The 13,162-nt window shown below is 46.2% G+C and overlaps 1 protein-coding gene across 1 annotated transcript in view; it reads right to left on the bottom strand.

The window, feature by feature from the left end:
- Positions 1-13,162, bottom strand: part of LOC126476194 (CAD protein) — a 554,755-nt gene that overhangs the window by 40,509 nt on the left and 501,084 nt on the right. The window contains exon 25 of the mRNA XM_050103525.1: positions 6,494-6,609. Coding sequence (XP_049959482.1) covers positions 6,494-6,609 — 116 coding nt within the window. The remainder of the gene's footprint in view (positions 1-6,493; positions 6,610-13,162) is intronic.

The following is a 13,162-nucleotide window of genomic DNA, read 5'->3' on the forward strand; positions in this document are numbered from 1 at the left end:
CGGCGGAAGACTGCCCGCAAATCAGTCTCTGGGAGGCCAACGTCCAGAGATGGCTTACTGGTGGCCTCTTTCGCCAGGCGGTCAACATGTTCGTTACCCGGGATACCGACATGACCGGGGGTCCACACAAAGACCACAGAGCGGCCGCAACAGGCGAGAGTATGCAGAGACTCGTGGATAGCCATCACCAAACGAGAACGAGGGAAACACTGGTCGAGAGCTCGTAAACCGCTCAGGGAATCGCTACAGATAACTAAGGACTCACCTGAGCAGGAGCGGATATACTCTAGGGCACGAAAGATGGCGACCAGTTCAGCAGTGTAAACGCTGCAGCCATCCGGCAAGGAACGTTGTTCGGAAAGGTCCCCTAGAGTGAGCGCATATCCGACACGACCAGCAACCATCGAACCGTCAGTGTAAACAACACCAGAGCCCTGATACGTGGCCAGGATGGAATAAAAGCGGCGGCGGAAGGCCTCTGGAGGGACTGAGTCCTTAGGGCCCTGTGCCAAGTCGAGCCGAAGGCTAGGGCGACGAACACACCATGGGGGTGTATGCAAAGTAGCCCGGAAAGGAGGTGGAACAGTGAAACCCTGGAGCCCAGAGAGAAGCTCTTTGACGCGGACCGCTATTGTACAACCAGACTGGGGCCGACGTTCTGGCATACGGACGACCGACCGTGGGAACAGGAGGCGATAGTTTGGATGCCCGGGCGAGCTTAGAACATGGGCAGCATAAGCGGCCAGCAAACGTTGGCGTCGGAACCGCAGTGGAGGTACACCTGCCTCCACTAGTACGCTGTCCACAGGGCTGGTGCGGAAAGCACCAGTGGCAAGGCGTATCCCGCTGTGGAGAATCGGGTCCAGCATCCGTAACGCAGATGGGGATGCTGAGCCATAAGCCAGGCTCCCATAATCCAGACGGCACTGGATTAACGCCTGGTAGAGCCGCAACAGTGTAGAGCGGTCGGCGCCCCAGCGGGTGTTGCTCAAGCATCTCAGAGCGTTTAGATGCCGCCAACACGTCTGTTTCAGCTGCCAGATATGAGGCAGCCAAGTCAACCGGGCATCGAAAACCACCCCCAAAAACCTGTGGGTCTCCACCACAGCAAGGAGTTCGTCGGCAAGATAAAGCCGCGGCTCAGGATGGACTGTTCGGCGCCGGCAGAAATGCATAACGCAGGTCTTGGCTGCCGAAAACTGAAACCCATGCGCTACAGCCCAAGACTGCGCCTTACGGATAGCGCCCTGTAGCTGACGTTCAACAGCTGCAATGCCAGTAGAGCTGTAATAAAGGCAGAAGTCGTCAGCATACAGGGAAGCGGAGACAGAATTTCCCACGGCCGCAGCAAGCCCGTTAATGGCTATTAAAAACAGACAGACACTTAAAACAGAGCCCTGTGGCACACCGTTCTCCTGGACGTGGGAGGAACTATACGAGGCCGCGACTTGCACTCGGAAGGTATGACACGACAGAAAATTGCGGATAAAAATCGGCAGAGGACCCCGAAGGCCCCATCCATGAAGCGTAGAAAGAATGTGATGACGCCATGTCGTATCGTACGCCTTCCGCATGTCGAAAAAGACAGCGACCAGGTGCTGACGGCGGGCAAAAGCAGTACGGACGGCCGACTCCAGACTCACCAGATTGTCGGTGGCGGAGCGGCCTTTTCGGAACCCACCCTGAGACGGAGCCAGAAGGCCCCGAGACTCCAGTACCCAATGCAAGCGCCGGCTCACCATCCGTTCAAGCAACTTACAAAGAACGTTGGTGAGGCTAATGGGACGGTAGCTGTCCACCTCCAGAGGGGTCTTCCCAGGTTTCAAAACGGGGATGACAATGCCTTCCCGCCATTGCGACGGAAACTCCCCCTCGACCCAAAGACGGTTGTAAAGATCGAGAAGGCGCCGCTGGCAGTCCACTGAAAGATGTTTCAGCATCTGACAGTGGATGCCATCTGGCCCAGGAGCGGTATCAGGGCAAGCAGCTAGGGCACTGCGAAATTCCCACTCACTGAATGGAGCATTGTAAGATTCCGGGTGGGTGCTGCGAAACGAAAGGCTCCGATGTTCCAGCCGCTCTTTAATGGAGCGGAAGGCCTGGGGGTAATTCGCAGAAGCGGAACTCATAGCAAAATGCTCTGCTAAGCGATTTGCAATGACGTCGGAGTCGGTACAAACGGCTCCATTCAGTGAGAGCGCAGGGACGCTGGCAGGGGTCCGATAGCCGTAGACGCGTCGAATCTTGGCCCAGACCTGCGAGGGAGTGACATGGAGGCCAATGGTGGACACATACCGCTCCCAGCACTCCTTCTTGCCTTGGCGGATAAGGAGGCGGGCCCGCGCACGCAGCCGTTTGAAGGCGATAAGGTGGGCTAAGGAGGGATGTCACTTGTGACGCTGGAGCGCCCGCCGGCGATCTTTAATCGCTTCAGCGATCTCAGGCGACCACCAAGGCACAGCCTTCCGCCGAGCGGACCCAGAAGAACGGGGAATGGCAGATTCGGCGGCAGTAACGATGCCGGTGGTGACAGATTGAACCACCGCATCAATGTCATCAGTAGAGAGAGGCTCAAAAGCGGCAGTGGAGGAGAACAAATCCCAGTCAGCCTTATTCATAGCCCATCTGCTAGGGCGCCCAGAAGAGTGACGCTGTGGTAGTGACAAAAAGAGCGGAAAGTGGTCACTACCACACAGGTCGTCATGCACACTCCATTGGACAGACGGTAAGAGGCTATGGCTACAGATGGAAAGGTCAATGGCGGAGTAGGTGCCATGCGCCACACTGAAGTGTGTGAAGGCGCCATCATTTAACAGCGAGAGATCGAGCTGCGACAACAAATGTTCAACGATGGCGCCTCGACCTGTGGCCACTGACCCACCCCACAGAGGGTTATGGGCGTTGAAGTCGCCCAATAGCAAGAAAGGTGGCGGCAATTAGGCGACCAGTGCAGCCAGGACATGCTGCGAGACATCACCATCCGGTGGAATGTAAAGACTGCAGACGGTAACAGCCTGTGGCGTCCATACGCGTACAGCGACAGCCTCTAAAGGCGTCTGGAGAGGGACAGACTCGCTGTGCAGAGTGTGAAGGACATATATGCAGACGCCACCAGACACCCTTTCATAAGCTGCTTGGTTCTTGTAATAACCCCGATAGCCACGGAGGGCGGGGGTTCGCATCGCTGGAAACCAAGTTTCCTGGAGAGCAATGCAGAAGAAAGGGCGAAGGCTGAGAAGTTGGCGGAGCTCAGCTAAATGGTGGAAAAAACCGCCGCAGTTCCACTGGAGGATGGTATTGTCCATGGCTGAGAAAGGCGTGAAAGGACTGGGAAGGCAATTTACGCCGCTTGTTCACTCACTGCCACCGATTCAGTACCCGTACGAGAGGCATCCATGGCGTCTGAGGGACCAGCGAGATCAAGGTCCTCAGCGGACGCTAGAATCTCGACTTCATCCTCAGACGCAGAGCGCGAAAGGTGCAGTGGGGCTGGTGCCACCGCAAGTTCTTTGGCCTTAGAGGTCTTTCTCTTGGACTTCTCTCGCTGAACCTTGGGTTTCACCGGCTGGGAAGGCTTCACCGATTCAGTCTCCGGGACAGAGGAGGATCGTGAAGCCCTACGCCCGGCCGCTGGTGAGGACTTATGCCACTGGTGGCCGTCATCCTTCCCGCTGGTGGAACCCTGGGAAGGGAGGGTCCCAAGGGAACTCTTACGGGTGAGAGGAGCCGAAGAAGTTAGACGCTTCTCCGGCTGAGAAGCGGGGAAGGACGTCCCCGACGGGTGGGAGGAGGTTGCTCCTGAGGTAGGTGGTGCAGGAGCAACCTGTTGGGTAGAGCCCCCCACGGGCAAGGGGGCAGGAGGAGGCTTACTGCTTATCGAGCTGGCTGGAAGTCTCGAAACTGATGGAGCTAGCACATTTGTTGCAGCAGCTGCATAAGAAGATGTCATTCTCACAGGATGGAGTCTGTCATATTTCCTTTTGGCCTCAGTATAGGTCAGCCAGTCCAGGGTCTTATATTCCATGATTTTGCGCTCTTTCTGAAAGACTTTGCAGTCAGGCGAGCAAGGTGAATGGTGCTCCCCGCAGTTGACGCAGATGGGAGGCGGGGCACATGGAGTATCGGGATGAGATGGGCGTCCGCAATCGCGACATGTGAGGCTGGAAGTGCAGCGGGAAGACATATGGCCGAACTTCCAGCACTTGAAGCACCGCATCGGGGGAGGGATATAGGGCTTGACGTCACATCGGTAGACCATCACCTTGACCTTTTCCGGTAACGTATCACCCTCGAAGGCCAAGATGAAGGCACCGGTAGCAACCTGATTGTCCCTCGGACCCCGATGAACGCGCCGGACGAAATGAACACCTCTACGTTCTAAGTTGGCGCGCAGCTCGTCATCAGACTGCAAAAGGAGATCCCTATGGAAAATAACACCCTGGACCATATTTAAACTCTTATGTGGTGTAATAGAAACGTTAACATCCCCCAACTTGTCACAAGCAAGTAACCTGCGGGACTGGGCGGAGGATGCCGTTTGTATCAGTACTGACCCAGAGCGCATTTTAGACAAGCCCTCCACCTCTCCAAACTTGTCCTCTAAATACTCGACGAAGAACTGAAGCTTTGTGGAGAGAAAAGACTCCCCATCAGCTCTCGTGCAAACTAAGAATCGGGGCGAATAACTGTTACCTCCATCCTGAGACTTACGCTCTTCCCACGGCGTGGCCAGGGAGGGGAACGTTTTCAGATCGTACTTCTGAGCATTAAATTGAGCCCGAGAACGCTTAGAGACTGCTGGCGGCTGGCCGCCAGCGAGAGATGATGTACCACGCTTCATTGCGGGTCATCCGCCCTGATGCCACCTACTCCGACCAAGGGCCCTCCCCACGGGCGCCACCCAGCCACAGCAATAGCCACCTGGCAGGATGGCCATTGCCGGGAGTCCTGATGCCCCAGGGAGATGGGCATCTACTCCTTGGCATACGTGGGGAGTGAACGGCGCAGGCATCAGTAGAGCGATCCCTGTGTTGTCAGGGGGCTACAACCAAGAGGGTACATGGCGGCCCCACCACAACGGACTGGCTACCGTGCTGGATGTTAGGTGACATGTGGCCCATGGGCGTCGTCAGTGCAGAAAATGGCCCTGCACAGTGCTTGGCAGAAAGTGCACGCAGGGGCGCATCGATGCCCAAGAGATGGAGAGCGGGCAAGACTGCAATGCAACGACGAATAAGATGGCGAAAGTTCTCAACACAACATGGACACAATGCACCAAGTAAGGCGCCCTTCCCCAATCGGCTCGCTCTTCGGAAAAATTTTGAGATATGGAGGTCAAACCCGACAGGGGACCATCACATAAGGCCGAAACGTTTGAGACTCCTTTTAGTCGCCTCTTACGACAGGCAGGAATACCGCGGGGCTATTCTTACCCCCGAACCCGCAGGGGGGTCTAGGTGGTGTGAGTAGTGATTGCCAGACACAGCTGCACCAAATTAAGTTGTGAGATTTCTCTTGAACAAAGATATTGTGCTAAATTTGGTAAGGACTACTAGCTATGTACACAGGGAAGATATTCACAGTTTTAAGCCAAATTTTCTAATACAGTGTTTGTGGAGTATGAGAGACAATACAAGATGTGAGCCATTGCTACCGTCTCCAAACCTCTGCCACGCCATACAAGCGATATGGTGCGTAACCTGGTCGAATTTTATCACATGGAGGGATTTTTGTGCTGTTTAATGTATGAACAACAACAATTAGTCTGACTTATTCAGTTTCGATCACTTTTTCTGGCCTATGGGACTGGTGGAATATAGTCCAGAAAAAGCAGCTAAAACTAAAAAATCAGAACTGTAAAATAAATAAATAAATAAATATTATGACAGATCGGTATTATGCAGGAAAAAAGGGTGTGATTGAAATTTATATTCAATTACATGGAACAGTAGAATCAATAAAAACAACAGAAATTTATTAGATATAAAACTCTAAAAAATAAAATTTCAGCTTCTCTGAGTGAGTCTGCTAGTTGTACTTGGCACATTGAGCACTGTCCAAAGGATCTCTGTGGCATAGATTAAACGTATATTGTAAACTACAGAAAGCCATTTTACTAGAAACTAACTGTATGTGTTACACACCAATAAATGTCCCACTTCTATCCATTTGGGAAACAAGACCAGCAGTAAGAAATATAAACATCACAGTGAGCTTTTTTCTTATGTCTACCGTTGTCTTTAATATCAATAAAAGAACAACTACAACTACAACATCAGACATATTCTTAAGAGCAAAATGTGTGCATATGTATGAACTCCTTGAAATTTTAAGTTTCATGATCTACTGAATACATTATTGTTATAAGCATTTTCACAATTTAGTGTCATGGTCAATAGTGTTCAAAGTATTTTCCCCCTTTCTGCTACATAAACAGACATAAAAAATGAGAGTCAAATCATAATTAACCAATATTTTTACAACATTCACATACCTCCAGTGTTAATTTCTCCTCATGAACAGCTGTCAGTAGAAGAGGAAGGATGGTCTCCAACCCAGGAAATCCTGGCGGTGGCTTTTCTGACATCTTCTCCTCTAAAGTATGAGGTGCTGAAAAGCAGATGAATCATGAAGGATTCCAATAGTGAGGCAGGATAAATGCAATTTGTTGCTGGCCAGCAGTAACTTTAACAAAATTTTACATTTTTTTAAGGTGGAGGAATGGAAAATAATGACTGAGAACTTCAGTTACAACAGACAGAATTTATACATATTTCACAGCTTCATTAACGAGAATATAAGCAATGATGAGTTAGGAATGGGCTTTACAACTGTCATTGGTACATTAACTTTTGGCTGCTATTTTCAGTGTTATGTTGTTTGTGGTACACAAATAAATTTAAATCTGAAGAACAATATAATTTTTCCTTAATGCCCTTTTCATTCTAATTCATTGAAAATATTTCATAAATTTGTTCACCACTAACATTTGAGTCAAATTGTCTGTTCAAGTTGTTTGTCACCATTAACAGTCAATGTTTTGCACCTGTGTATCAAGGATTCAGTGAGGATAAATATGTTTACAAGATTCTGCATTGCAAGTAGAATGCTCAAATTCTCCAGTATTTTACTTTGGTACAGCTGCCCAAGTTCCACATATTTCTCACATTTGTCAAACTCTTATTCGTAACACTAGCCTTGTGAGAGGCACTTACAAGAGGGATGATGGGCAGATTAAGTCATGAAAGACTTGCAACAGCTAGGAGTAAGAAAAAAACTTTAAGACTTGATGTACTGGAGTCTTAAGAGGTTGGCAAACTAACTTAACGGTTATTAAATGCTGAAGAGGAGGATAACTGCCTAGTGAGGGTAACACCTAATGTTCTCTATATGGTATGTGTGTCACTGTACATTTGATATCAAGTAGGCTGAAGTTAGGTCAACTGAACCAGTTTATATTATTTTATTTTTGTATTTTTTATGATAAGCAAAAACTGAGTGTTGAGTAATGAGTGTACAAAAAAAATATTAAAGGCCTCACTTGAATATTAACAAAAGCTGATAACATAACACTGGATACTTGCAAGTGGTCCACTTAACCCCCTACAAGAAGACAGTTGCTAAGGATCTACTTTATCACCTACAAGAGGTTAACTGAGTCATGCTGTGAGGCTAACTGAACCACTGTCATTAACTGGTTTTACATTCAAAAATGTAATGCACATAAAAAATCAATGATTTTTCCCATGGAATACAAAATACAGATAACAAATAATGAAAATCACAGTTGCCTACAAATGGATAATATATAGCTAATACGATGTGAATTCACTCGGGTCACAATGAAAAGAAAACATTTTCGTCTTGAGGTTACCTTAAGAGATACAATAAAACATCAGTCTCTGGTACAACACTTATTTCGACTGTTGACGTAAACTTCAGTGTTACAATCAAATATCTGTAAAATGACTTCATTTTTCAGACCATGCAAAACATGTAGTTAATGTTCAGGGCCTGCCTTGTTTGTTGATTTACTGTAGAGCTGATAAATATAATTCACTGTTCATTCAACAGAAGATTATGGCTCCAACCTCAAAGCCAGATGGGGCATTGTTTCAGTATGCTACTGAAGTAACAATTATTGCAGCCATTTTGACAGCTACACCTCTTCTCATATCCACACCTCAACTGTTCTTTTTGTGGTATTCTGTTGCTGTCCCCATTGCATTTTCAGCAACTGCAATGCAGTAACCCAGGCTCTACTGAGTTGCTACCCCGTGCCCTGATTCATGAGGTTCTCCACCACCTTTTTTCCTAGAGACACTCTTGTAACACTGTTACAGTATATCGGAATCTATGCCAATACCCCATTTTATCATAGTCCAATGGAATGATAGAGTTCCAGAGTGCTCAGCAATGGCCGATTCAGTTGTCTATATTAAGCAGCTGTGCCTCCAATGTTCTTTTCATTTGGTGTCCACTGACCTAGTTGTTCGGCCAATGTACGACATGCCACAATGGCAGGATATATCATAAATTCCTGTTTTTCATAGCTCAAATCATCTTTTACATTTCGCAGCACCCCTCTTATTCTGGTAGGTGGACAGAAAACACACTTGACATTGTGCTTACTGAGGATCCTGCTGCAGGTCGCCCAGTGTATTTCTTCTGGCAAATTCGATGGAAATATGTCTGCTAATTGTTCCACTACACTGATCAAACCAGGCATGTGCCCATTTCTGGAAGTCACTGCAAAGTTGGGACCCCCTGATGAGTAACTTCAAAGTGTTATCATCAAACTGCTTGCCACTTAGGTTAAACACAGTGCGACTCTCCTCCACATGCTGTCTTTTCTTACTCGTATGCCCAAACTTTACAGACTGGCATACTAAGGCATTCTTCTTGGTGAACTCCAATAGAGACCAAGAGGCACTGTCCACCCTGTTCCAATTTTCAGCTTCCAAGGAGGTTATCATATACAGATGAAGTTGTAAAAGCTCCCTGCATGACATATCCAGCCTGTGGAGCATATCTTGAACCCTATCACAAGTGCCATGCTATTCTGACTATTTATTATGTTAGAAATGGCCAGATACAAACCCACATGTTTCTTCAGGTATGTGAAAGATATCTTTGTGATCTGGCCTCAGTTAGGGGTAGGTTCAAAGAGTATCTGGAACATCTGAACTCAGAAATGGGAAAGGATGGCCTGTTGCCGCCTCCTGATTCCTCCTGTCATGAGTCTTCTGACTGGTTTGATGCAGCACACCACAAATTATTCTCCTGTGTCAACATTTTCATCTCAGAGTAGCACTTTCAACCTAGGTCCTCAGTTATTTGCTGGAGGTATTCCAATCTCCATTTTCCTCCTCAGGTTTTGCCCTCTATAGGTCCCTCTAGTACGAGGGTGGTTTGAAAAGTTCTCTGAATCACCATGAGAGGTCAGCACTAGCACACCGAGTTGTTCATGTGATATTCATTAGACTGTTGCCTGTAAACAAATGCCACATCAGCGCTCTTGGAAGAGAGCTGTAGCAGTGACTTGGCTCACTTGTTGTACCTGTGTAATGATTTGCAAAGGTGGGGAAAAAAAGAAAGAAAGAAAGAAAGAAAGGGGAAAAAAATAAATCTAGATTTGAGCAGTGATTAAGTACTTTGTAAAGAAAGGTATGAAAGCAAAGGACATTCATGCTGGTTTTCAGAATACACTGAGGGACTCTGTTCCTTTATATTCCACTGTTGCCAAGTGGACAAATGAATATAAATTTGGTCGGGAGAGCTTAGATGATGATCCACGCAGTGGTTGGCCAAGATGTGTCATTACTCCAGGAATAATTGCAAAAGTGAACAAAATGGTCATAGAGGATCACCAATTGAAATTGCATGAAATTGCTCATGCTTTCCCGATGTTGTCTGAAATGGTATATCACATTTTAACTGGAGAATTAGAAATGAAAAAATTATCTGCAAGATGGGTGCCGCGACTCATGACACACGTCCGCAAACATGTGCCGTTGCCATGGCAAAATTACACAAACTAAGGTATGGATTGTTGCCACACCCACCTTATTCACCTGATACGGCTCAATCAGACTTCCATCTCTTCCCAAAACTGAAAATTTTTCTTGGTGGATGAACATTCACTTCTAACGAAGAATTGATAACCAGAGTTGACAACTATTTTGCAGGCGTGGAGGAAACTCATTTTTGAGATGGTATCAAGGAACTGCAACTTCATTGGACCAAGTGCATTAACCTACAAGGAGACTACATTGAAAAATAAAGTGTTTCAGTGATGTAAGTACTTTTTTCTATTCTACTCTGAGATCTTTACAAAGCATCCTCATACCACGGGAGCATTCCGTGATGCCTTAAAAGATGTTCTACCGTCCTGTCCCTTCTCCTTTTCAGTGTTTTCCACATATTCCTTTCCTCTCTGATTCTACACAGAACATCCTCATTCCTTACCTTATCAGTCCACTTAATTTTCAACATTCATCTGTAGCACCACATCTCAAATGCATGAATTCTCTTCTCTTTCGATCATCCCACAGTCCATGTTTCACGATCACACAATGCTGTGCTCCAGATGAACATTCTCAAATTTCTTCCTCAAATTAAGGCCTATGTAGACTTCTCTTGGCCAGGTATGCCCTTTTTGCCAATGCTAGTCTGCCTTTGATGCCCTCCTTGCTCTGTCTGTCATTGATTATTTTACTACCTACATGACCATCCATCATGATGCTAAGTTCCTCACTGTTCTCATTTCTGCTACTTCATTTCTTGCATCTTTCTTTGATTTACTATCAATCCATATTATGTACTCATTACACTGTTAATCCCATTCAGCATATCATGTAATTCTTCTTCACTTTCACTCAGGATAGCAATGTCATCAGCGAATCTTATCATTGATATTCTTTCACATTGAATTTCAGTCCCACTCTTGAACCTTTCTTTTGTTTCCATCATTGCTTCTATGAAGTATAGATTGAACAGTAGGGGGTAAGACTACATCCCTATCTTACACCCTTTTTCATCTGAGTGCTTGGTCATCCATTCTTATTACTCCCTCTTGGCTCTTATACATTTGTGTATCACCTGTCTCTCCCTATAGCTTACCTCTGTTTTTCTCAGAATTTCAAACACCTTGCAGTATTTTACTTTGTTGAATGCTTTTTCCAGATCGACGCATCTTGATTTTTCTTTATTCTTGCTTCCATTATCAACTACAACATCAGAATTGCCTCTCTGCTGTCTTTATCTTTTTTAAAGCCAAACGTGTTGTCATCTAGCACATCCGCAATTCTCTTTTCCATTTTTCTGTATATTATTCTTGTCAGCAACTGGGATGCATGAACTGTGAAGCTGATAGTGCTATAATTCTTGCATTTGTTAGCTCTTGCAGCCTTGGGTGGATGATATTTTTTCTAAGTCAGATGGTATGATGCCAGACTCATACATTCTGCACGTCAAAGTGAATCATCATTTTATTGCCACTTCCACCTATGATTTTAAAAATTCTGATGGTATGTTATCTATCCCTTCTGCCTTATTTGATCTTAAGGCCTCCAAAGCTCTTTTAAATTCTGATTCTAATACTGGATATCCCCTATCTCTTCTAAATTGACTCCCATTTCTTTTTCTGTCGCATCAGACAAATCATACCCCTCATAGAGGCCTTAAATGTACTCTCCACCTATCCGCTATCTCCTCTATATTTAACAGTGGAATTCTCATTACACTTTCAATGTTACTACCCATGCTTTTAAACCTATGCAGATGATTTATACCTGCAAGCCAGTAGCTGTCATCATCAAGTCCAGAAGAATGGAGTTCTGAAGTCATTGTTCCACAGGGCATACACCTTGTCAGACCTAGGTAGTTTGGAAGTAGAAATAGAACATCTATGATCAGTGTTCTGCACAAATGGATACATGGCCAAACAGATTCAGAAGGCCCCTCAACCAGCCACTCGACCACAAAATCTACAAGAGCAAGATGAGTCAAAGACTGTGGGACACCTGTCCTGTGTGGAGTCTATTTCTACAAAAAAAAAAAAATTTCAATCAATCAGTAAGATTCTCAGGGAGTGTAACATATTGTGTGTTCTGACCACCTACTGAAATAAGAGGGCTACTGGAAAATGTGAAAGACAACCTGGACTACAAAAACCCAGAATTTATAATGTACTTTTCCAATGTTGCATGTTGTACATGGAGAGTGGACATTGAACGCAAAGAATAACGGAGGCATACTGAACTACAACAGGCAACTTAATCAGCCATTGCTGAACACTGTCTGGAACACTATTCTATGAACTATGATCGAATGAGGGTGCTGGCACAGACCTTGAGATACTGGGGCTTTGTTATAGGGGAGTCTGTAGGAATAAAGGTGGCAGAAAATCTCGCGAGTCGGGACACTGTGTAAAAATTCAGTACAGCCTGGGATACCACACTGGAGATGCTGAAAAGGCAAGGGGGGGGGGGGGGGGGCAGTACCATAATTCCACAAAAAGAGGTATGGAGAACGTGGACATGGAAACAGACCACAGACAGAGCACCAGGTGCAACGGTCCGAAGATTGAACATTGCAGGGTGCTTCTAGTGGGAGCAGACCTCAGACGGAATGCCTGGAACTGACGAAGGAAGGCGAAGAATACAGGTAGAAATACTGGACCTCTTCCACTCGACAAGCTGTCTTAGGTAGCACCTGATGCAAATAATGAGGCACACTGTCGAAATACTGTGCAAGAATGATGCTGATAAGAAGGTTGTATACCTGGAAGAATCCTGGAGATACTAAAAGGTATCAGATAGATTACATAATGGTAAGACAGAGATTTAGGAACCAGGTTTTAAATTGTAAGACATTTCCAGGGGCAGATGTGGATTCTGACCACAATCTATTGGTTATGAACTGCAGATTCAAACTGAAGAAACTGAAAAAAGGCGGGAATTTAAGGAAATGGGACCTGGATAAACTGAAAGAACCAGAGGTTGTACAGAGTTTCAGGGAGAGCATAAGGGAACAATTGACAGGAATGGGGGACAGAAATACAGTAGAAGAAGAATGGGTAGCTCTGAGGGATGAAGTAGTGAAGGCAGCAGAGGATCAAGTAGGTAAAAAGACGAGGGCTAATAGAAATCCTTGGGTAACA

Source organism: Schistocerca serialis, chromosome 1 (genome assembly GCF_023864345.2).
Source record: "Schistocerca serialis cubense isolate TAMUIC-IGC-003099 chromosome 1, iqSchSeri2.2, whole genome shotgun sequence".
In the NCBI taxonomy this organism is placed as follows: Eukaryota; Metazoa; Arthropoda; class Insecta; order Orthoptera; family Acrididae; genus Schistocerca; species Schistocerca serialis.